General features: G+C 39.3%; 1 protein-coding gene across 4 annotated transcripts in view; it reads right to left on the bottom strand.

Moving 5' to 3' along the window:
- The window catches only part of GDPD4 (glycerophosphodiester phosphodiesterase domain containing 4), a 122,713-nt gene extending 98,794 nt beyond the window's left edge, over positions 1 to 23,919 (bottom strand). For 2 of the 4 annotated variants that reach the window (XM_070624004.1, XM_070624007.1), the window contains exons 1-4: positions 23,803 to 23,919; positions 20,428 to 20,630; positions 16,311 to 16,414; positions 778 to 871 (exon numbers count right to left, since the gene is read on the bottom strand). In XM_070624004.1, coding sequence (XP_070480105.1) covers positions 778 to 871; positions 16,311 to 16,414; positions 20,428 to 20,616 — 387 coding nt within the window. In that variant the 5' untranslated portion in view covers positions 20,617 to 20,630; positions 23,803 to 23,919. Of the gene's footprint in view, positions 1 to 777; positions 872 to 16,310; positions 16,415 to 19,080; positions 20,631 to 23,802 lie in introns of all 4 variants that reach the window. The other 2 variants (XM_070624005.1, XM_070624006.1) reach the window with 2 other exon arrangements.

Genomic DNA, 23,919 nt, shown 5'->3' with positions numbered 1-23,919 from the left:
TTGATCTCTGTATACTCAATATTTATTATTCATATAATGATTAATAAATTTTATTGAAAGAAAAATTAATGCAAATGGCAACTGATTTAGGAGTTGGGTTCTTCTGTATCAGACAAGAAATCAGTGGGGACAAGGAATTTTGAAATCAGAGAAAGATACATATAAAAACTCCACTGACCTGAAAGTTATCCTCCCATAAGCTTTCCACTTCCACAGACTTTTCTCTTGCCTGGCCCGAATTTCTCACACTCCATGACATTATTAGGAAATAGAGGCAGAGTCACTATTGCCAAAAGACTTCTGCTAAAATGTACTTTGCACCTAGACTAGGGGACTAGCACTTGCACATCAGAACAGGTTTAAAAAACCAGCTAACTTGTAAGGCCCAGAAAGACTGATTCTCAGGAGGTGGGATATCAAATGAGGTAGTTCAATGTGTATAAGTACTGCTAGTGTGAAGCCGTGAGTGTCTAAAATGACAATACTGAATGAACCATAAAATAGGCTATGAAACATGGGAATAGAAAAAGGAGGTTCTGCCACTCATTCAAAGGGTCAAAGTGGTAAGACACATCCTTTAACAGCACAAGACTTTTTTCCCTCCATCTATCCATCATGCCTAAAATTCAAGCAGCTGATGTAAACCCCAACTCTGATAAAACAAGAGTGATCTTAGGTTCTGGAGGCTCCCAGGACCAATTAGGTCCCATCCCACGACTGGAGCACCTCATGAGGCTACTCAGGAAGCGGGTGGGAGAAATGGGAAACATTACTCACCAACAGCAATGTAGAGTAGGCAGTCAGGATCCCAAAGAAACTCAGTAAAAGAATGGAACAGTAGAACCAGTTTCCTGTACCTAGAAAAACAACCCTGCAAAAATGTGTTTCAATCTTTAAAATATAGCAGAAATTAGGGGCTGGCCCCGTGGCCGAGTGGTTGAGTTCGCGCGCTCCGCTGCAGGCGGCCCAGTGTTTCGTTGGTTCGAGTCCTGGGCGCGGACATGACACTGCTCATCAAACCACGCTGGGGCGGCGTCCCACATGCCACAACTAGATGGACACACAACGAAGAATATACAACTATGTACCGGGGGGCTTTGGGGAGAAAAAGGAAAAAATAAAATCTTTAAAAAAAAAAAAATATAGCAGAAATTAGCAGCACCTATGTCAAGGATGGGGGACAAGACTGGACTAGAATAGGAATAAGAAAATGGAGGTAGATAAGAAGAGAGGCAATTTGGGAACATAACTGTGAAAAGCTTTGGGGATATCTAGCTGAGGAGTTTTAACTCTGTCCTAGGCAATTGGGTACTCTAACATGGGTCTGCATAAGTTGTGTGATTTTTTTGGGGGGTGGGGGGTGAGGAAGATTGGCCCTGTGCTAACATCTGTTGCCAATCTTCCGCTTTTTGCTTGAGGAAGATTGTTGCTGAGCTAACATCTGTGGCACTCTTCCTCTACTTTGTATATGGGATGCTCCCATAGCACGGGTTGATGAGTGGTGCATAGATCTGTGCCCAGGATCCAAACCTGCAAATCCCAGGCTGCTGAAGTGGAGTGTGCAAACTTAACCACTATGCCACCAGGCTGGCCTCAGCCATATGTTTTTTAAAGTTATTTACAATATATAATCAAAAATTATGTCCTCTTTAAAAAACAATATAATAATACTGAAATTCTGGAATGCCAAAAGAGAAAAAAGTCATCCATAAGTTTACCACCTTCCATTTTGGCAGGTTTCTTGTCCATGTGCGTGTATTTTTTCTTACATAACCACCATCATAGCCACCATATTAATTGCTCTATTCTGTGTAAGAGATTTGGGTCCTTTAAAAACAATGCTGATATGTGCCTAAAGAGTTTATGAGAGAGTAGCAAATCTTAATGATTTGCTAAGAGAAATACTGTTATACTTGCTCTAGGTATTATATATCAAAGAATTTAGACTCTTCATTTCAAGATAAGAGAAATTACCTCCTCTCCATATAAAATCTGGAGAAATTATATTTTAACAATGGAAAATATAGATTAGTGAATAGATAACCACATTAAAAATAAGAAAGGAAATTCTCTTTGGTCAGGCGCCATAAGACACACCACAAAGAAAGGGAAGTAGCCATCCTAGTGAGAGCAATCCCAGATCGAGACACTGGGAAAAGTACTTTGTATATGATAAACTCACAACCAGGAATAAGAAAACGTGTAAGGAATGTCAACAAATGAACCCAATAAAGCCAACAAATAGAATAAATTGTACCCAAGAAAATATAAATAATAGAACAATCAGAAAAGAATCACAAAATAAATATATTTAAGGTCTTCAGAAAAATAAAGGAAGGACTCACAGCCACATAACAAGAACAGGATGTTTAAACCCAAGTACAGTGATCAATCAAAAAGAGATCTTGAAAAGAAAAACATGAAAGGTGGACTTAATAGCAGTCTAGATACAGCCAAAGAGCTAATCAAACAGCTTAACCAGTGGTGATACTGACTTTGCTTTCCAAGTGAGAAAGAAAAGTTACGGTTTGCCATTTAATGATGCCTCTATCTTTTCTAATCATTTCTCTGGCCACATCAGATTTTTTTTCATTCCCTTTCAACCTACATCGTCTTTTGTATATTCAATCACATATAAATATCATTATCAGTTTAGTTCAGTTCAACACTCAGGTGAAGTTGCCACCCACCTGCTGTGAACTGCAGGCAAGTGAACTGTGATTTTTTTGCTCTTTTTCTCTCTCCCTCTTCCACTTCTTCCTATCACATTCATTTGTACTCACTCTCGTGATGGTGATGGTAACAAAAGGGAGTGAGAAGAATGAAAATGAGTTTAAGTTACTGACTACACACCAGTGGGAACTGAAAAAGGAAGTCTTGGCCATTACTTCTTTAAACTGGGAACATACAGATGCTGATGACTGTACTGTAGGCTCTCTCTACATGGATTGTCCAATTGGGGCTTCTTCTGACTTAGTATTTTCCAGCAGTTTTCTCTCTGCTTTGGGCCACTGTTTTACATCCCTCTAGCAGCATAATCATACCCCACTTTTGGATGAAGCCCTTCTCATGCAACAGAGACAGCCTTCTTGGGGCAGCCTAGTCAATGCAGTCTCCTTATCTAAATGCACATTCTCTGTACTAATGTTTAAAGAAATCTTCCAGGAACCCTTCCTTGTTTTCCCATAGCTGCAAGATGCAGCTTTCTTGCATCTTCTGCCAATACATACCCTACATACTACAATGCTTTATATCAGCACCACCAATTGTCAGCTGACAGTAACTCTGCAGAAAAAAAGACACATTGTGGTGAAGCATTGGGAACTTCACATAGCAAGAAATGGGGAGACAAGTCTAACCCCACAACACACACAGCAAGGGACAAAAGAGAAGTGACAGTTACCCCAACAAAAATTCTACTCTACCTCTCTCTAGCTAAAGGGAACTAGAAAAGCTGGACAATATGTTTTTAAAAATCTAAATGAAGGCATCAGAGAGCCAACAGACAGGGAAGAACTACAGAACAAAGATCCAAATAAGAGAGGAAACACAGAGACATAACTTAGCATTTGGGGTAATTTTTCTCTAGAAGAAGTGGCTGAGATACAGACAGGAAGGCTTCCTGTATCTTGCAGGACTAGGAGGACAAAAGGGGAGAAAGGTAATCTTGTAAACACTATTATATACTTTGATTTGGGACCTTCCAGTGCTACATTCTAAGAATAAGCACAAACTAGAAATAGACAGCTTTTGGGGGACTGAATCCTAGCTTTGAACCATCCAAATGTGTGAAATTGGATTAAAGCAAATAGGATTTGCTAATACCCCTAGTTACCTGTCAGAGTAACTCTCTAACAGGACATAATGTAATTCAAGGTTTCAAATTACATATACAACATTTTTTTTTTTTTTAAGATTTTTTTTTTATTTTTTCCTTTTTCTCCCCAAAGCCCCCCGGTACATAGTTGTATATTCTTCGTTGTGTGTCCATCTAGTTGTGGCATGTGGGACGCTGCCTCAGCGTGGTTTAATGAGCAGTGTCATGTCCGCACCCAGGATTCGAACTAACGAAACACTGGGCCGCCTGCAGCGGAGCACGCGAACTTAACCGCTCAGCCACGGGGCCAGCCCCTACATATACAACTTTTTATATACAATGTCTGGCGCTCAAGCAAAAACAATCAGGCACATTAGGAAAGGAGACCACATTAGTGAATGTCAAAAGAAACAATGCACAACATAAAAAGATTTTCGGCAAATCTAGATAATAGAGGTATCAGATACAGACTTCTAAATAACTATCCTTAAAAGGTTTAGACTAAGAAAAAATTAAAAATTTCAGTAAAGAACTACTAAAAAGAGGACCAATTAAGAATTCTAGAAAAGAAACTATAGCAACAAAAATTAAGAACTCACTGAATGGATTTAAAAGCAGGTAAGAGAGAGCTGAAAAGAATTTGTTAAATAAAAGATAGGCCAGAAAAAATTAAGAATGAAACAGACACCTGAGAAAAAAACAGACAAAAAGGGATAAAGAAAAAAGGTCTCATATACATAAAACTGAAGTCTCAAAAGTAGAGGTGGTAAGGGCCAGCCTAGTGGCATAGTGGTTAAGTTCATGTGCTCTGCTTCTGTGGCCCAGGGTTTGCAGGTTCAGATCCTGGGCACAGACTTAAGCCGCTCATCAAGCCGTCTGAGGCAGTGTCTCACACACAAAATAGATGAAGATTGGCACAGATGTTAGCTCAGTGACAACTTTCTCAAGCAAAAAGAGGAAGATTGGAGTGACATCAGCATCACAGTGGAGTGAGGTCTGTCATAAATCTTCCCCCACCCATATACAACAACAAAAAAATCCACACTCCAACAGAGGACATCCAAACTCAACACAAAAAACATCAGAGAGATCCATGCAGCCATACAACGGAGGACGGAGAGGCTGGAGCCCCCCTCGGAGGTGGAACGGGGTAAGAGAAATCTTCACTCCCTCCCCTAAAGACTGCGATCCACGACTGCAGGAGGCCTCCTAGAGGGAAGGAACGGGGGAGGGGATGTTCCATTGTGGGAACTTCAAGGACTCCCTAGGGCCCTTGCAGCCTAAAGGGAAGCCCTCTACCAGGGTGAAAGCTTTCGTGGGAGACGACCTTATCAAGCCAACACCCTAGGAGAGCAGAGGGAGAAAACCCCAGGAGCACACAAGAGAAAGTGCCCCTCCCTCCACCCGCTCAGCGTGGCTCCAGCCCCTGAGATTTTGGCTGAAGGCAGAGGGCTCAGGATACGTGGCTCTTGACCCCCACCCAGTGGTGATAGGCAGTATCTGTGACCAAATAACGCCAGGCTACAAAAGAACCAAGCCACTCCCTCTAGCAATATCAAACATTATATTAGATCTCTAGACCAGAGAGAAATGACAAGTACCCAGAAATCAGTGCTGAGGATGCAGAAATATGTAATCTAAATGACAAAGAATTCAAAACAGCTATCATCAAAAAACTCAATGAAGTAAAAGAGAACGTAGAGAAACAATTCAATGAGTTCAGGAGCTATATCACAAAAGAGACTGAAACTATAAAGAAGAATCAATCAGAAATATTAAGAGATGAAAGACACAATGGAAGAAATACAACAAAATATGGATTCCCTGAACACTTGAGCAGACACCATAGAGAAGTGTATCAGCATAATCAAAGATAAACATGTTGAAATGCTCCAGATAGAGGAGGAGAGAGAACTAAGACTAAAAAGAAATGAAGAAAGTCTCCAAGAAATAGCCGACTCACTTAGGAAATGCAACATAAGAATTACAGGTATTCAAGAAGGAGAAGAGAAGGAGAATGGAGTAGAAAGCTTATTCAAAGAAATAATAGCAGAGAACTTCCCAAACCTAGGGAAGGAAATCCATGTGAAAAAGGCCACCAGATCTCCCAAATATGTCAATGTAAAAAGACTTACTGCAAGCCATATATTAGTGAAACTGGCAAAACTGAATGACAAAGAAAGAATACTAAGGGCAGCAAGGCAGAAGAAAATAACCTACAAATGAACCCCCATCAGACTTTCAGCAGATTTCTCTGCAGAAACCTTACAGGCTAGGAGACTGGAATAACATATTCAAATCATTGAAGGACAAAAACTTTCAGCCAAGAATACTCTATCCAGCAAAAATATCCTTCAGATATGATAGAGAAATAAAAACTTTCCAAGACAAACCTAAGTCAAGGGAGTTCGTAGCCATGACACCCTCCCTGACAAGAAATCCTCAAGAAGGCCCTCATACCTGAAAAATGTGGGGTGTGGGGGGTGAGAAAGGGGTTACAAAGCACAGAGTAAGGAGTTAAATAGGTAGACAAAATCAGAGCAGGAAAGCAAATACTCAAGTATAGCATTAAAGACAAAGGGAAGGAAAAGACCAAATACAAAGGATCATAAGAGATTACTATGAACAACTATCTGCCAACAAACTGTACAATTTAGAAGAAATGGATAAATTCCCAGAAACATATAACCGACCAAGACTGAATCATGAAGAAACAGAAAACCTGAACAGTCCAATACTGAGTAAGGAGATTGAATCAGTAATCAAAACCAGGACCATATTGTTTTACTGGCGAATTTTACCAAATACTTAAAGAAGAATTAACACTAATTCTTCTCAAACTCTTCCAAAAAAATGAAGAGGAGAGAACACTCACAAACTCCTTTTACAAAGCCAATACTACCCTGATAACGAAGGCTGATAGGCACACTACAAGAAAAGAAAACTATAGACCAATATTCCTAACAAATAGAGATGCAAAATCTCACAACAAAATACTAGCAAACTGAATTCAGCAGCACATTAAAAGGATCATACATCGTGATCAAGTGGGATTCATCCCTCTGAAGCAAGACCGGTTCAACACACACAAATCAAAAAATGTGATACATCACATTAACAGAATGAAAGATAAATATATGATCATCTCAATAGACGAAAAAAGAGCATTTGACAAAATTCAACATCCATTCATGATAAAACCTCTCAACAAATTGGGAATAAAAGGAATACACCTCAACCTAATAAAGGCCACATATGACAAGCCCACAGCTAACATCTTACTCAATGGTGAAAGGTTGAAAGCTTTTCTTCTAAGATCAGGAACAAGACAAAGGTGCACATTCTCACCGCTTCTATTCAACATAGTACTGGAAGTCCTAGCCAGAGGAATCAGGCAAGACAAACAAATAAAAGGCATCAGAATTGGAAAAGAAGAAGTCAGATTGTCTCTATTTGCAGATTTCATGATTTTATATATAGAAAATCCTAAAGACTCCATCAAAAAACTGTTAGATCTAACTAACAAGTTCAGTAAAGTTGTAGGATACAAAATCAATGCACAAAAATCAGTAGTGTTTCTACACACTAACAACGAATTATCTGAAAAAGAATTTTTTTTGAAAAATCCCATTTACAACAGCAACAACAAGAAAATATCTAGAAATAAATTTAACCAAGTAGGTGAAAGACCTGTACATTGAAAACTATGAAAGATTGATGACACAAATTAAAGACAAATAAATGAAAAGATACCCCATGTTCATGGACTGGAAGACTAACATTGTTAAAATGTCCATACTACTCAAAGCCATCCATAGATTCAATGCAATCCCTATCAAAATAAAAATGGCATTTTTTACAGAAATAGAAGAAACAATCCTAAAATTCATATGGAACCACGAAAGACCCTGAATAGCCAAAGAAATCCTTAGAAAAAAATAACAAAGCTAGAGGCATCACACTTCCTGGTTTTAAATTGTATTACAAAGCAACAGTAATCAAATCACTAGGGTACTGACATAAAACAGACACATAGACCAATGCAATAGGCTCTAGAGCCCAGAAATAAACCCATGCATATATGGTCAACTAATATCTGACAAGGGAGCCAAGACTACTCAATGGAAAAGTTCTCTTCAGTAAACAGCGCTGGGCAAACTGGATATTCACATGCAAAAGAACGGAACTAGACTCTTATCTCACACCACTCACAAAAATTAACTCTAAATGGATTAAAGGCCTAAACCATAAAACTCCTAGAAGAAAATATAGGGGAAAAGCTCCTTAACATGGGTCTTGGTAATGATTTTTTTGGTAAGACACCCTAAAGCATAAGCAACAAAATAAAACATAAACAAGTGGATGGAGCTGGCCCGGTGGTGCAGCAGTTAAGGTCACATGCTCCACTTCACTAGCCCAGGGTTTGCCAGTTCGGATCCTGGGCACTGACCTACTTACTACTTATCAAGCCATGCTGTGGCAGGCATCCCACACATAAAATAGAGGAAGATGGGCACAGATGTTAGCTCAGGGCAAATCTTCCTTAGCAAAAAGAGGAGGATTGGTGGTGGATGGTAGCTCAAGGCTAATCCTCCCCCTCTAAAAAAAGAAACCAAAAGAAAACAATCAGTCTAACACGTGTCTGCACAGAAAAAGAAATGATCAGGGCCCGGGTCTGTGGCCGAGTGGTTAAGTTCGCATGCTCTGCTGCAGCAGCCCAGGGTTCGGATCCTGGGTGCGGACATGGCACTGCTCGTCAGGCCACGTTGAAGCGGCGTCCCACATCCCACAACTAGAAGGACCTGCAGCTAAGATATACAACTGTGTACAGGGGGGGTTTGGGGAGATAAAGCAGAAAAAAAAACAAAAAGATTGGAAACAGTTGTTAGCCCAGGTGCCAATCTTTAAAAAAAAAAAAAAAAGAAAAAAGAAAAAGAAATGAGGCAACCTATAGAATGGGAGAAAATATGTGCAAATCACACATCTGATAAGGAGTTAATATCCAAAATATATACAACACAGCAAAAAAACTAACAACCTGATTAAAAATGGGCAAAGGACCTGAGAAGAATTTTTACAAAGAAGATATTCAAATGGCCAACAGGTACATGAAAAGGTGCTCAACATCACTAATCATCAGGAATATGAGAATCAAAACCACAAGGAGATATCACCTCATACCTGTTAGAACAGCTATTATTGAAAAGATGAGAGATAAGTGTGGGCAAGGATTTGGAGGAAAGGGAACTCTTGTACACTGATGGTGGGAATGTAAACTGGTACAGCCCCTATGGAAAACAGTATGGAGGTTCCTTAAACAATTAAAAATAGAACTACTATATGATCCAGCAATCCCACTTCTGGGTGTATATCTGAAGGAAATAAAATCACTATCCCAAAGAGATATCTGCCCCACCATGTTCACTGAAGCCTTGTTTACAATAGTCAAGAAATGAAAACAACCTAAGTGTCCATTGATGGATGACTGGATAAAGAAAATGCGATACATACACACACACACACACACACACACAAATATTCAGCCATAAAAAAGAAAAAAAATCTTGCCATTTGCAGCAATGTGGATGGACCATGAGGGCATTATGCTAAATGAAATAGGTCAGATAGAGAAAGGCAAATACTGTATGATCTCACTTCTATGTAGAATCTATAAAAAGTGAACTCATAGAAACAGAAAACTGATTTCTGGTTGCCAGTGGCGGGGGGGGGGGGGGGCGGGTGGTGAGGAATGGGGTGAAGGTGATCAAAAGGTACAAACTTCCAATAACAAAATACATAAGTTCTGGGGATGTAATATACAGCATGATGACTATAGTTAACAATACTGTATATTTGAAAGTTGCTAAAAGAGTAGATCTTTAAAATTCTCATCACAAGAAAAAAATTTATAGCTATGTGAGGTGATGAATGTTAACTAAATTTACTGTAGTAATCATTTTGCAATATATACATATATCAAATCATTATGAGGTATAACTTAAATTTACATAATGTTGTATGTCAAGTATACCTCAATAAAACTGGAGCCAAGCCCACAGCTAACATCATACTCAGTGGTGAAAAGCTAAAAGCTTTTCCTCTAAGGTCAGGAACAAGACAAGGGTGGAGGGGGTAGTGTAATTAAAATGTTCTAAGATTCTGGCAATATGGGGAAATGGCCAATGTAATCACGTGCACACTCTAGCCACTTTTATTCAACATAGCATTGGAAGTCCTAACCAGAGCAATTAGGTAAGAAAAAGAAAGAAAAGGCATCCAAGTTGGATAAGAAGTAGTACAACTGTCACTATTTGCAGATGACATGATATTACATATAGAAAACCCTAAAGACTCCACCAAAAACTGTTAAAACTAATAAATGAGTTCAGTAAAGTTGCAGCATACAAAATCAATATACAAAAATCCGTTACAGTTCCATACACTAATAATGAGCCATCAGAAAGAGAAATTAAGAAAACAATCCCATTTACAATTGCATCAAAAAAATAAAATACCTAGGAATAAATTTAACCAAGGAGGTGAAAGACCTGTACGCTGAAAACTATAAGACATTACAGGCCTACTTCAACAAACAAGAAAAATCTCAAATAATCTAACAGTGCACCTAAAGGAAATGGAAAAAGAAGAATCAACAAAGCCCAAAACCAGTAGAAGGAAGGAAATAATAAAAACCAGAGCAGAAATAAATGGGATAAACAAATGACAAGCAATAGGATATATTAGAGTATATGAGGAAGACATTTGGTGTAAACCTAATTTGGCCTGATCTTGTTTTTCCAAAAGGGCCTAACATGGCCGTTGAACATGCATTGTATACCTGCTTTAAGCATTTGCTATGTCCCAAAGATAAGACCAAATGGCCTTAAGATAAAGAAGCAACTTCCCCACATTGGCATTTCCTTAAGCATAAACATCTCTCTCTAGGCTAGGAATTGACTGCTGTGCCCATCCTGTGACCACCCAGCTCGAGACAACAGATGGGCTACTGCTGTGTCCACCAAACAGCAGACCTACTACCTGGTGTGTCCATCAACTGCTATGCCGACAGGGCAATCTCGTGACTACTGTAAAAGGGACATTTCAATTATATGTGATACACGTTCTTTGATGGTATATAACCACTCTGTACAGCCCCACTTCTTTAGTGCCCTTCCTTCTTTTTTTTTTTTTTTTTAAGATTTTATTTTTTCCTTTTTCTCCCCAAAGCCCCCCGTACATAGTTGTTTTGTATATTCTTCGTTGTGGGTCCTTCTAGTTGTGGCATGTGGGACGCTGCCTCAGCGTGGTCTGATGAGCAGTGCCATGTCCGCGCCCAGGATTCGAACCAACGAAACACTGGGCTGCCTGCAGCGGAGCACGCGAACTTAACCACTCGGCCACGGGGCCAGCCCAGTGCCCTTCCTTCTTTGGGGAAGGAAGGCCCCACGCTAAGCTAGTCCTTAGATCTGGCTCATAATAAACTCACTCCAATTTTCATTTATAGATTGGTTATGGATTATTTTCATCAACAAATGAAATACAGACTAAAAAAACAACAGAAAAAAATCAATGAAACCAAGAGCTGGCTCTTTGAAACAATAAACAAAATTAACAAACTTTTAGCTAGACTCACCAAGAAAAAAAGAGACGGGGCCAGCCCAATGGCACAGTGGTTAAGTTCACACGTTCTGCTTCAGCAGCCCAGGGTTCGCCAGTTCCGAGCCTGGGTGCAGACCTACACACCACTTGTCAAACCATGCTGTGGTAGGCGTCCCACATATAAAGTAGAGGAAGATGGGCACGGATGTTAGCTCAGGGCTAATCTTCCTCAAAAAAAAAAACAAGAAAAAGGAGAGAAGGCTCAAATAAATAAACTCAGAAATGAAAGAGGAGAAATTACAATGGACACCTCAGACGTACAAAAGATTCTAAGAGAATACTACGATAAGCTATACGCCAACAAACTGGTTAATCTAGAAGAAATGGATAAATTCTTAGAATCATACAACCTTCCAAAACTGAATCAAGAAGAAATAGAGAATTTGAATAGACTGATTACCAGTAAGGAAGTTGAAACAGTAATCAAAAACCTCCCCAAAATTAAAAGTCCAGGACCAGACAGCTTCCCAGGTGAATTCTACCAAACATTCAAAGAAGACTTAATATCCATCCTTCTCAAACTCTTCCAAAAAATTGAAAAAGAGGGGAAGCTTTTACACGCATTCTATGAAGCCAACATTACCCTGATAACAAAACCAGACAAGTACAACACAAAAAAAGAAAATTATAGGTCAGTATCACTGATGAACATCGATGCAAAAATCCTCAACAAAATACTAGCAAATTGAATACAACAATACATTAAAAAGATCATACATCATGATCAAGTGGGATTTATTCCAGGGATAGAGGGATAGTTCAACATCTGTAAATCAATCAATGCAATACACCACATTAAAAAAATGAAGAATAAAAATCACATGATTGTCTCAACACATGCATAGAAAGCTTTTGACAAAATACAACATCCATTTACAATAAAAACTGTGAATAAAATGGATATAGAAGGAAAGTATCTCAACATAACAAAGGCCATATATGGCAAAACCAGAGCTAATATCATTCTCATTGGAGAAAAACTAAAAGCTATCCCTCTGAGAACAGGAACCACATAAGGATGCTCACTTTCAATACTCTTATTTAACATAGTATTGAAAGTCTTAGCCAGAGCAATCAGGCAAGAAAAAGAAATAAAAGGGATCCAAATTGGAAAGGAAGAAGAGAAACCGTCACTATTTGCAGATGACATGATTTTATATACAGAAAACCCTAAAGAATCCACTAAAAAACTTTTAGAATAAAAGAATACCATTAAGTTCCAGGATACAAAATCAACATACAAAAATGAGTTGCATTTCTATACACTAACAATGAAGTACCAGAAAGAGAAATTAAGAATACAATCCTATTGGGGCCAGCCCGGTGACACAGCGGTTAAGTTCGCACATTCCACTTCTCGGCGGCCCAGGATTCACAGGTTCGGATCCTGGGTGCAGACATGGCACTGCTTGGCAAAAGCCATGCTGTGGTAGGTGTCCTACATATAAAGTAGAGGCAGAGGGGCACAGCTGTTAGCTCAGGGCCAGTCTTCCTCAGCCAAAAGAGGAGGATTGGCAGCAGTTAGCTCAGGGCTAATCTTCCTCAAAAAAAAAAAGAATACAATCCCATTCACAATTGAAACAAAAAGAATAAAATATCTAGGAATAAACTTAACCAAAGAGGTGAAAGATCTGTACACTGAAAATTATAAAACATTGTTGAAAGAAATTTAAGACACAAAGAAATGGAAAGATATTCCGTGCTCTTGGATTGGAAGAATTAACATAGTTAAAATGTCCATACTTCCTAAAGCAATCTACAGAGTCAATGCAACCCCTATCAAAGTTCCAACAACATTTTTCACAGAAACAGAACAAAGAATCCTAAAATTTATATGCAAAAACAAAAGACCCTGAATAGCCAGAGGAATCCTGAGAAAAAGAACAAAGCTGGAGGTATCACACTCCCTGATTTCAAAATATACTACAAAGCTGTAGTAATCAAAACAGCATGATACTGGCATAAAAACAGACACACAGATCAATGGAACAGAATCAAGAACCCAGAAATAAACCCACACATCTATGGACAGCTAATATTCGACAAGGGAGCCAAGAGCATACAACGAAGAAAGGAAAGTCTCTTCAATAAATGGTGTTGGGAATACCGGACAGTCACATGCAAAAGAATGAAAGTAGACCATTATCTTACACCATACACAAAAATTAACTCAAAATGGATTAGAGACTTGAATATAAGACCTGAAATCATTAAACTTCTAAAAGAAAACAGGCAGTACACTCTTTGACATCAGTCTTAGCAACATATTTTCAAGTGCCATGTCTGACTGGGCAAGGGAAACAATAGGAAAAAATCAATAAATGGGACTACATCAAATTTAAAAGCTTCTGCACAGCAAAGGAAACCATCAACAAAACAAAAAGACAACCTAACAAGTGAGAGAAGATATTTGCAAACCATATATCTGATAAGGGCTTAATATCCAAAATATACAAAGAACTCATGCAGTCACTATGGAAAACAGTATGGGGAGTCCTCAAAAAATTGACCTGAACTACCATATGATCCAGCTATTCCATTGCTGGGTATTTATCCAAAGAACACGAAAGCACAAATGCATAATGATACATGCACCCCTATGTTTACTGCAGTTATTCACAACAGCTATGACTTGGAAGCAATCTAGGTGCCCATCAAGGGACGAATGGATAAAGACGATGTGGTATATATAAACAACGGACTACTACTCAGCCATAAGAAATGACGAAATTCAGCCATTTGTGACAACATGGATGGACCTTGAGGGTATTATGCTAAGTGAAATAAGTCAGAGGGAGAAAGTCAAATGCGGTATACACGTATATATACCACATACACACACAAAACAATATTATTCAGCCATAAAAAAGAAGGAAATCTTGCCATTTGGGACAACATGGATGAAACTTGAGGATATTACACCACATGAAATAAGTCAGAAAAAGATAAATACCATATGATCTCACTTATTTGTGAAATCTGAAGAAAAAAAAAAACCAAAACCAAAACCCAAATTCATAGATACAGAGAACAGATTGGTGGTTGCTAGAAGCATGGGGTGGAGGGTGGGCAAAATGGGTGAAGGTGGAAAAAAAAAGTACAAACTTACAGTTATAAAATAAATAAATCCTGGGGATGTAATGTACAGCATGGTGACTATAGTTAATAATACTATATTATATATTTGAAAGCTAAGAGAGTAGATCTTAAAAGTTCTCATCACAGGAAAAAAATTGTAACTATGTATGGTTATGGACATTAACTAGACTTATTGTGGTGCTCATTCCACAACATATACAAATATTGAATCATTACGTTGTACAGCTGAAACTAATATAATGTTACAGGTCAATTATATCTCAACAAAAAGTTTTTTAAAATTGGGGGAAAATTTATAAATCTAAAGAAACATTTTTGTATTTCAAGTGCTGTGGAATTATTCAGAACTGATCCATAAATAAAGATTGCTTATAAACTGATGAGAAAACTTACTAAAGATCCCACAAGATAAATGGGCAAAGGAAGAAAATTTAAAAGAAAACAAATTAGTTAAATAAACTAGTTTGAAACTTATTCAATGATTAAAATAAAACAAAATAACTTCTATTTAGAAAATTAATAGACAGTATTCAAAATTAGAATAATTAATACTGTCAGTGGCAGTTAAAATAGAAACTCTCATTACCTCTGTTGTGAATGGAAATTGCTACAACCTTTTGAGAAAGTATTTAGGCAATAGGCGTAATGAATTTCACAAGGGTTTATTCTTCTTGACTCAGTAACGCCACCTGTGGGAATCTATTCTAAGAACACAAGTCAGAATAGAAAGATTTCTCTGCGCTCTAATTTTACAAAAACAAGAAAATTAGGAAACTCATAATGCCTAACAATAAAAAGTGGTTAAGTAAGTGTATTATAGCATCTTCATGTCATGAAATATTTTGAAACGATTTTAAATGATGTTCATTAAGAGTTTTAATAATTTGTCAAAATGTTTGTAATTATTTTAAGTGAAAAGGAAAAACAAAATTATATACATGGTATGAGCATAATAATATAAAAATAAGCATAGGGAAAAAAAGGCTGGGAATATACCAACACATGATTATCACTTGAGAATAAAACTAAGCAGATTTTTATATTTTCTAATTTTTTGCATTTTTCATATTTAAAATAACAAACTATATTTCACTTCTATAGAGGGGAAAAGAAACTGTCTTCCATTTTTTAAAAAGCCTCATACTGACACATACCACTATCTCCCCCAAATACCAAATAATAGTAAGATTTGCAACAATCAAACCAGAGAAACTGAAAGAGCTGGGAGTAGTCCAGGGATAGGAGTTTGGGCATGAAAGGGTGCTGAAAAGGGACAGCCATTTCTGTGTTCAGAGTCCTAGGAAACTCCCTAAGGACAGAAGGAAGAGGCAGAGCCTGGAGCTGAGGAACAGACATGAGGGTTCGTGGACAGAGATCATGAAGACCAAGTGGAGTATGCATCAGTAAACCAGACAAAAGACTGAGGAACAAGGTCTCAGAGAGTCATCTGAATAGAAGGACTGGGGACATTGGAAGCACAGAGAAAGCTTCCCACTGAGCCAGATTGGTCTAAATGTGAGAGTGAGCACAAGCAGAAGAGAAGCATAATAGGTGGGGGTGCTGAGCATCCTTATCCCGCCCCAGAGTCAGGCTTCTCATCCGCCAGCTGTGGAAAGCCCAATTTTTGCCACCCTCCCTCTTATGCTACCAGATCTTTTCAACCTGAGGTAGGATCCAGGTAGCTTTCAGACCAAAGAGCCCTTACATAAATGAAAATACAAAACCTGAAACTCACCAGTCAAAGCCAAAGTATTCGTTTGAGGTTTCTATCCACACGTAGAGCAATGTGACAGACAAGCAAAATGAAGCAACCAGAAATGGGTAAAATAACCGCTCTCTCTGGGAAGAGAAAGAAGTCTAATTTAGCTCCCATTTATCCATGTTAGCTCAGAAATATCTGTGGATACTTGCCAAAGGTCTGTACAGTTGTAGTGCCATGCATTACCCTCCTCAGGCTGCAGTGAACACTGTGTTCTTTTTACCCCTATGGAATTTTGTATAAGCCTATTTATAACATTTATTACACTGAACTGCAATTATGTGTTTATATGTTTGTATCTGATGTGACAGTTTCTTCTTTGAGGAAAGGGAACTTGTGTTACACATCTCTGTATTGCCAATATCTAGCATGGTGCCTTAAATGCAGCTAGCTCTCAACAATCATTTGTTGAATTCATCTACCTCTCTATCTACCAAATATCTGTTCAGTGACTCATTCACTGAGTCATTCATTCATTCATTCATTCATTCATCATTCATCAGTTCATTTAATCATTAATCTACCCACATTTGACATGGGAGGGTGGGGGGAAAGGGTTTGAGAATAAATCTTTCTTTGAGTAGCTATTTTGTGCCAGTACAATGCTAGGGATTTCACAAGCTACTTACATTTGCTTTACTTCTCAATATAGCCATATAAGTTAGGTATTGTTAACTTCATTTTACAGAAGAACTAAAGCTCAGAAGGATAAAGCAATTGACTCAAGGTCACAGGGCCAAATGGCAAAGGCACCGCCCAGATCTGTGAGCCCAAAGCCAGGATGGCGGAGATCTTTACAGAGCAGGTGTTCAAACTGAGCCTTCAAGGCAACCCCCTACACTGAAAACCGTATCACAAACCAGCCATGCCAGAGATTGCCAAACCCTTCCGGGAACATTAAATTTAGGTTGCTACCTGAATTATAATCCTAACACTTTTATATCACATGAAAACAAAATTCTGCCTCTTTGGGTCACTGATTTTTAATCTGCTAAAAATGGATAGAATGATCCCTGCCCTGTCTAAATTATGGAACTATTGTGAAGAGTAAGAATAAAGAAGTAAAATGGAAAACATAGAAATGGTATTCCAAAAAGATGAGAGACATTACAGGTATCAAGGCACTGAACTCCCACTTCTTGAGTGTAGGAGGATGAAGAGCACAGTGTTTGACTCAGGTCTTAAACTCACTCTCTACACAAAACTTGCATAGACTTTCCAAAACATGTACCAGGTAATGTCACTCCCCTGCTCAGAACCCTCCCAGAGTTTCCTATTGTATTAGAAGATCATCTAAACTGCCTGCCATGGCCCACAGGGTCCCACATGATCAACCCCTGACCATCCCTGACCTCATCCCATTCTACACACTGACTCCACTTCTGAACTCCACCCACACTGGCCTTCATTGTTTTCAGAACACGACCCAACCTGTTCCCTCCTGAAGAGCTGTGTACTTCCTTGTTCCTCTGCCTGGAATACTTTTGCCCCCAGATGTACACATGGCTGGCTCTATCTCTTCATTTAGGAGACAGGCCACATGTCACTTCTTTGAAGTCTCTAACCACTCTAATCACTTTCCCATCCCAGTTTCTAACATATTTTCCTATTTATTATCTTCAAAGCTCTTATCACTACCTGAAATCATCTTTCTTCATTTATTATTACCTAACTCATGCTACTAGCATGTAGGCTGCAGGAGGGCCCGAAGTCTTGGTTAGCTTATTCACTGTGACACATAGTAAGTGTTCAATAAACTTGTTTTTGTTGAATAAATCCATTTCCTTATTTTGAGTCTGTTACATTCTTGCTCAAAAATTTTCAAAGGCTCCCCACTGTTTACAGGATAAAGTTCAAATATTTTAGCTTGACATAGAAATGCTTCATAATTTGATCAAAATATTCCTTTCCAACCCTATCACTTACCACTTATAGTCTTACATGTGCCTAAATTCAATACTGGAAATTCATTTTTCCCTAAATACACCACTGCATTTCTCTATCTCTGGACTTGAGACCACTTTAGTCCCTCTACCCAGAATCCCCTGCACCATCATTTCTATATGTGAAAGTTCACTTCCACATCAGTGACTCCGAGAACAGTAATAATAGTAACAGCTAACATTTATTGAGTGCTAATTATGTGCCGAGCCCAATTATTCGGTGTTTCCATATATTACCTCTTCTATCTTCACAACAAACCCTATTGGCGGGTACTGTTGTCTCCACCTCCATTAGTCTAATGAGGAACCTGAAGCACCAGGATGTTAAGTAACTTGCCCAGTGTCCCACAGTGGTAAAGCTCTAATCTGGAGATAGTGGTGAAGCCAAAAATTGAACCCAGGCAGTCTTTCCCCATAACACAAGAACTTAGCTCTTATGCTAAATGCTATACTCCTTCCTCTGAATAGGGGCCTTGAGAATCATCTAGAGACCTTGAGAATTATCTAGTTCAACTCCCTAGCTTTAGAGAGGCTCAGCATATCACAAAACCAGCCCAAGGGCAGAGCCGGAATTAGAACCCAAAGATACTCCCAGGCTCTGGTCCAAGGATTTTTCCATCATACCACACTGCCTTGAATGTCACCTTTTCCATGAAGCCTCCTTTTATCTTTCCCTTTATGTCCTTCCTTATAGCTCTTTTGACTTACTACCTCATCCCTAAGTAATAAATATCTGTTGAATCAATTCACTGTTCTCCATCTTTACCATCACTATTCCAATCCAGGCCACCAACATCTCTTACCTTGAATATTGCTGTTGCTTTCTCTTTGAAGGCAAAGACGTCTCCTTGCATTAGTTTTGTACCTTCCAATGCATCCTCACATGATCAAATAATCATTCCAAAACATAGCTTAGGCAACATCACTAGCTTAAAATCTTTAGGGACTCTTTATTCCCTACGTGGCAGAGGTCAAATTCTTTAAACTACACAACATCTGACTCATCTCTCTCTAGCTTCATTTCCCATCACTTCTCCATCCATATCCTCAGTTACACATAAAATAAAACTTACACCAATGCCCTCTGACAACTCCTCCGGTACTATTTCTTCTGCCATCCCCTATTCTTTACATATCCAATTCTTAATCATCTTTCAACTTCTATATAAAGTTATTTTCAGTCCCTCCCTTGGCACATGGATGCATGCACGCATGCAAACACACACACACACACACACACACACACAAAGTATAGCACTTCTTTTACTATATTGAGATTATGTGTGCACTTGTGTTTTCCTCCACAGAGTGTGAATTCCTTGAGAGCATGAATCATGCCTAAGGCTCCTCTGCTATTCCCAGTCACTAGCATAGAAGCCAAATATCTGGGCACGAAAGGTAAAGAGGACAGAAGAACACTCCTGCCTAATCCAGGGAAGCTTCTCATTTCCACCCCTTCCCCCAGCTCGGGCATAGGAAATTAGTGATCCAATCCGTCAGAATCTCAGACCCTAGCTGGACCATGTTTACAAGTAAGTGAAGGTACATGATATGGCCCTCCTCTTCTCACTCCAGCATGCTCATCACTGGGTCTTTTATATCATATAGCCCACCAGATGGTCCCAACATATGGCTTAGAAAAAGAGGCCCTCAATGAGGTGAGGCCACAAGCCACTATTTAGCCTCACCAGAGATCTTTATTAGGGAAAAGCAGGCATTAGCCTGACCAGTAATAACGGAGCATCTTGTTTCTCACTTGCTGTTTTTTTCCTCACAAGCATAGCTCCTTTGGGAAACTCACAATGAAGAGAGAATTAAAGATTCAGGCATTCCTGTAATCCCTAGCCAAAAACATCTAATTGTACCTAAACTTCATTTTTTCTTCAAGGTTTACTGAATGAGTAAAAGCAAAAGTGAATGAATAAATGAATGACATAAAAAGAATACAAGTGAAAGAAAATGAAGAAAACCAGCACATGTTTCAGTAAAGTTAACTTTGGCTCCAGAATTGAGACAGTCTTTTCATGGAGGAAGTAGGCCCTAGCACACCCAGTCCTTGAGACTCTAATGAACCCTCATGGAGTTAGGGACCAGCCCAAGTTCCCCCTATCTGAGAAAGTGTGGTCCAGCTCCTTCCCAACTCTCTGTACCCAAGAGCAGCAGCAAATTTTATGGCTAGATTTTTTCTCCCGTTTGACTTTCCACTTGCAGCTGTAGCAGCCAGTAATGAAAGTGAGATAGCATTGGTGGTTGAAATAGCATATAATCCCTTGAGTATGCTTTTTCTGGCTTCTTGTCCTCCGGCTTCTGGGCTCAACACTGTTGACCTTCGTAGGCATGGTTCACCCTTTTGCTGGAATGACAAATAAAACAATCAGGATGTAGTAGCTCCTTCAAATGTTTCCTATCCCACCATTCTACAGAAAATTCCATCAAAAATAGATGGACTAAAAAAAAGTTTATAATCTAGGATAAAGCACTGGATTTGGTGTAGAAGAGCAGAGGTTCATCTTACCTTTCCCACTACCTTGTGGAGTGTTTACCGCAGTTATTGAACCATTCAAGGCTTAATGGGACCTTATTCTCTGTTCTAGCCAACTAATAGACGCTGAAAACATCAAATTAGATAATATACATGAATGTGTTTTTTATTTTTTTATCGAGGACATAATAGTTTACAACATTGTAAAATTTCAGTTGTATATTATCATCTGTCAGTCACCATATTTTGTGCCCCTTGACCCCTTATACCCACCCTCAATCCCCTTCCCCTCTGGTAACCACTAGTCTGATCTCTTTGTCCATGTATTTGGTCATCTTCCACATATGAGTGAAATCATGTGGTGTTTGTCTTTCTCTGTCTGGCTTATTTCACTTAACATCATACCCTCAACGTCCATCCATGTTACTGCAAATAGGATGACTCTATCTTTTTTTATGGCTGAGTAGAATTTCACTGTATATATACCACATCTTCTTCATCCATTCATCAGTTCAAGGGCACTTGGGTTGGTTCCACATCTTGGCTATTGTGAATAGTGCTGCAATAAACATAGGGGTGCAGAAGTCTCTTTGAATTGTTGATTTCAAATTCTTTGGATGAATACCCAGCAGTGGAATAGCTGGGTCATACTGTATTTCGATTTTTAATGTTTTGAGAAATCTCCACACTGTTTCCCACAGTGGCTGCACCAGTTTGCATTCCCACCAGCAGTGTATGAGGGGTCCCTTTTCTCCACGTCCTGTCCAACATTTGTTGTTTCTTGTCTTGGTAATTATAGCCATTCTAATAGGTGTAAGGTGATATCTCATCATAGTTTTGATTTGCATTTCCCTGATGATTAGTGATGCTGAACATCTTTTCATGTGCCTGTTTGCCATCCATATTAGTTCTTTGGAAAAACGTCTGTTCACATTCTCTGCTCATTTTTTGTTCAGGTTGTTTTGTTGTTGTTGAGTCGTATGAATTACTTATATATTTTGGAGATTAACTCCTTGTCAGATATATGATTTGCAAATATTTTCTCCCAGTTGGTGGGTTGTCTTTTTGTTTTGTTCAGGGTTTCCTTTGCCTTGCAAAGCTCTTTAGTATGATGAAGTCCCATTTGTCTATTTTTTCTTTTGTTTCTCTTGCCCGAGTAGATGTGGTATTTGAAAAGATCCTTCTAAGACCTTCAAAGGTAGAAAGAACAAATTATGTGGTGTGTGGCTTCACATCATCATTAAGAACCCAGACATCTTCCATCTTGTTTTTCCACTGCAGCACAGGGCTTCCTTCTCAGGGTCCAAAATGGCTGCTCGAACTATATCCATCACTCCAAATTCCAATTAGCAGGATGGAGGAAGGAAAAAAGAAGGGAGGGATATCTAGCTATCCCTACTGCATTTTCTCACCCCACTGCAATAGGAAAAAGTTGTTCTCATACACAGAAACTTTCAGAGAATGTGTAGAATTAGAGAAAAAAAACCCACAACAAATAAAGTTAGTCTTGCAGGACTTGATCGCAGGTAACAGTCTCTACCCCTGAAAACTTTCTGTTGTGCCCCAGTTTCTTTTTTGTGAAAGGCACTCTAGTGCCTTGAAGCCAAAGTCAAAAAGCCAAGGAGTCAACTCATGGTCAGAGAGTACTGTAAAGTTACATGGCAAAGGGTGTAAATACAAAGGGTGTAACTAAAGGAAAGGTGAGACTTGGGGCCAAATGGTACCATCCACCTCACTATACATCAAATCAAAAACATCAGACCAAAAAACCTTGAGGCAAAAAGTGTAAGTAGAGACAAAAAGGGACATTAAAACATTACATAATGATGAAAAACGACTAATAAAAAAGAGAAGACATTTCAATTTGTAGGCAACCAATCACATAGCCTCTAAAGGAGAAAGAGACAAATCCACAATCACGGTGGAAGAGTTAGCACACTTCTCTCAATAAAGGATATAATAAGCAGACAAAAAAGTCTGTAAGGATACAGAAGATTTCAACAGGGTTAACAAACTAGTCAATATTTAGAGAACACCGTACTCAACGACTGCAAAATTTCTTTTCAAATGGAAACGGAACATTTTTCGAAAGTGATACTGACCATACAACTGGTTTTAATAAACTTGTAAGAATTGAAATCTTAAGAGCATTTTTTCCGCCTACAGTGCAATTAGGCCAAAACAAAAGGTCTGAGGCTAAGAGGATGGTAAATTGCTTGAACATTGAATAAAACACAGCATTTTAACCAGAATCATTACCACAACCATTTTCCACATTATCTACAGATCCTTTAACTTTGTCTCTCCCAGCCAAGGTAGCCAAGTTCACGTGAAAACTCAATAATATTTAGGGAAAGATCAATAAATACTCTTTCCCTTCCAGACCTCTTCTCTGATTTCCAAACCCACATATCCCACAGCCTACTGAAATCTCCACTTGGATTTTTCACAGGCATCTCAAAATTAGGATGTCCAAAACGGAACCCTTGATTTTCCCTTCAAAATCTATTCCTCCTGAAGTCTGTCCCATCTCAGAAAAGGGCGCCACTGTTCACGCAGCGGCTTGAGTCAAAAACCAGAGCATGCCCGTTAGGATGGAGAAACCAGAACAAGAATTACCCTCCCGCCGTAAACAACCAGAAAACCGGACAAACAGGAAACAACTATTTTCAGACGTTGAACGACAGGCAGCGTCGGGCTGGGATCGCCGAGAGGAACAAACGAGCAGAGCCGTCACACCGGCCCGGACTTCCGGACAGGCCGACCGCAGGCCAGCCCTGGAGGCCCAGCCGAGCCACCCGGCCTGCCGTCGGGCTGCGGGGCTTGGGGCCCCTGACCCCAGTGGGAACGGACATCGGCGGAGGCCCTTTGGGCTCAGCTTCCTCCCCTGAGGATAATGGCAGCCTCAGGTTCACCGGCCGGTCGTAGGGAGCTGACTGGGCCGAAGTGCCTCAGGTTGGGCTGCCAACTTGCTAATATAAATGTAGCTTCCCACTGCTGCAAATGCTTAAGGGGGAAGCATGGGGCTGGACACATCACTTACGGTGACTTCAAAGCCCCAAACCCAAATCTGGCTTTCGCGCCGTAAAAGACCAGCGTCTCTCAAGATGGCGACCTGGTTAAAGGAAGCGGCGTCGCGCGTGGGCTGCAGGGCGTGGCC

This window comes from Equus przewalskii, chromosome 6 (assembly GCF_037783145.1).
Source record: "Equus przewalskii isolate Varuska chromosome 6, EquPr2, whole genome shotgun sequence".
Taxonomy (NCBI): domain Eukaryota; kingdom Metazoa; phylum Chordata; class Mammalia; order Perissodactyla; family Equidae; genus Equus; species Equus przewalskii.
The sequence above is the reverse complement of the archived record's forward strand: the minus strand, read 5'-3'. Positions and strand labels throughout refer to the sequence as shown.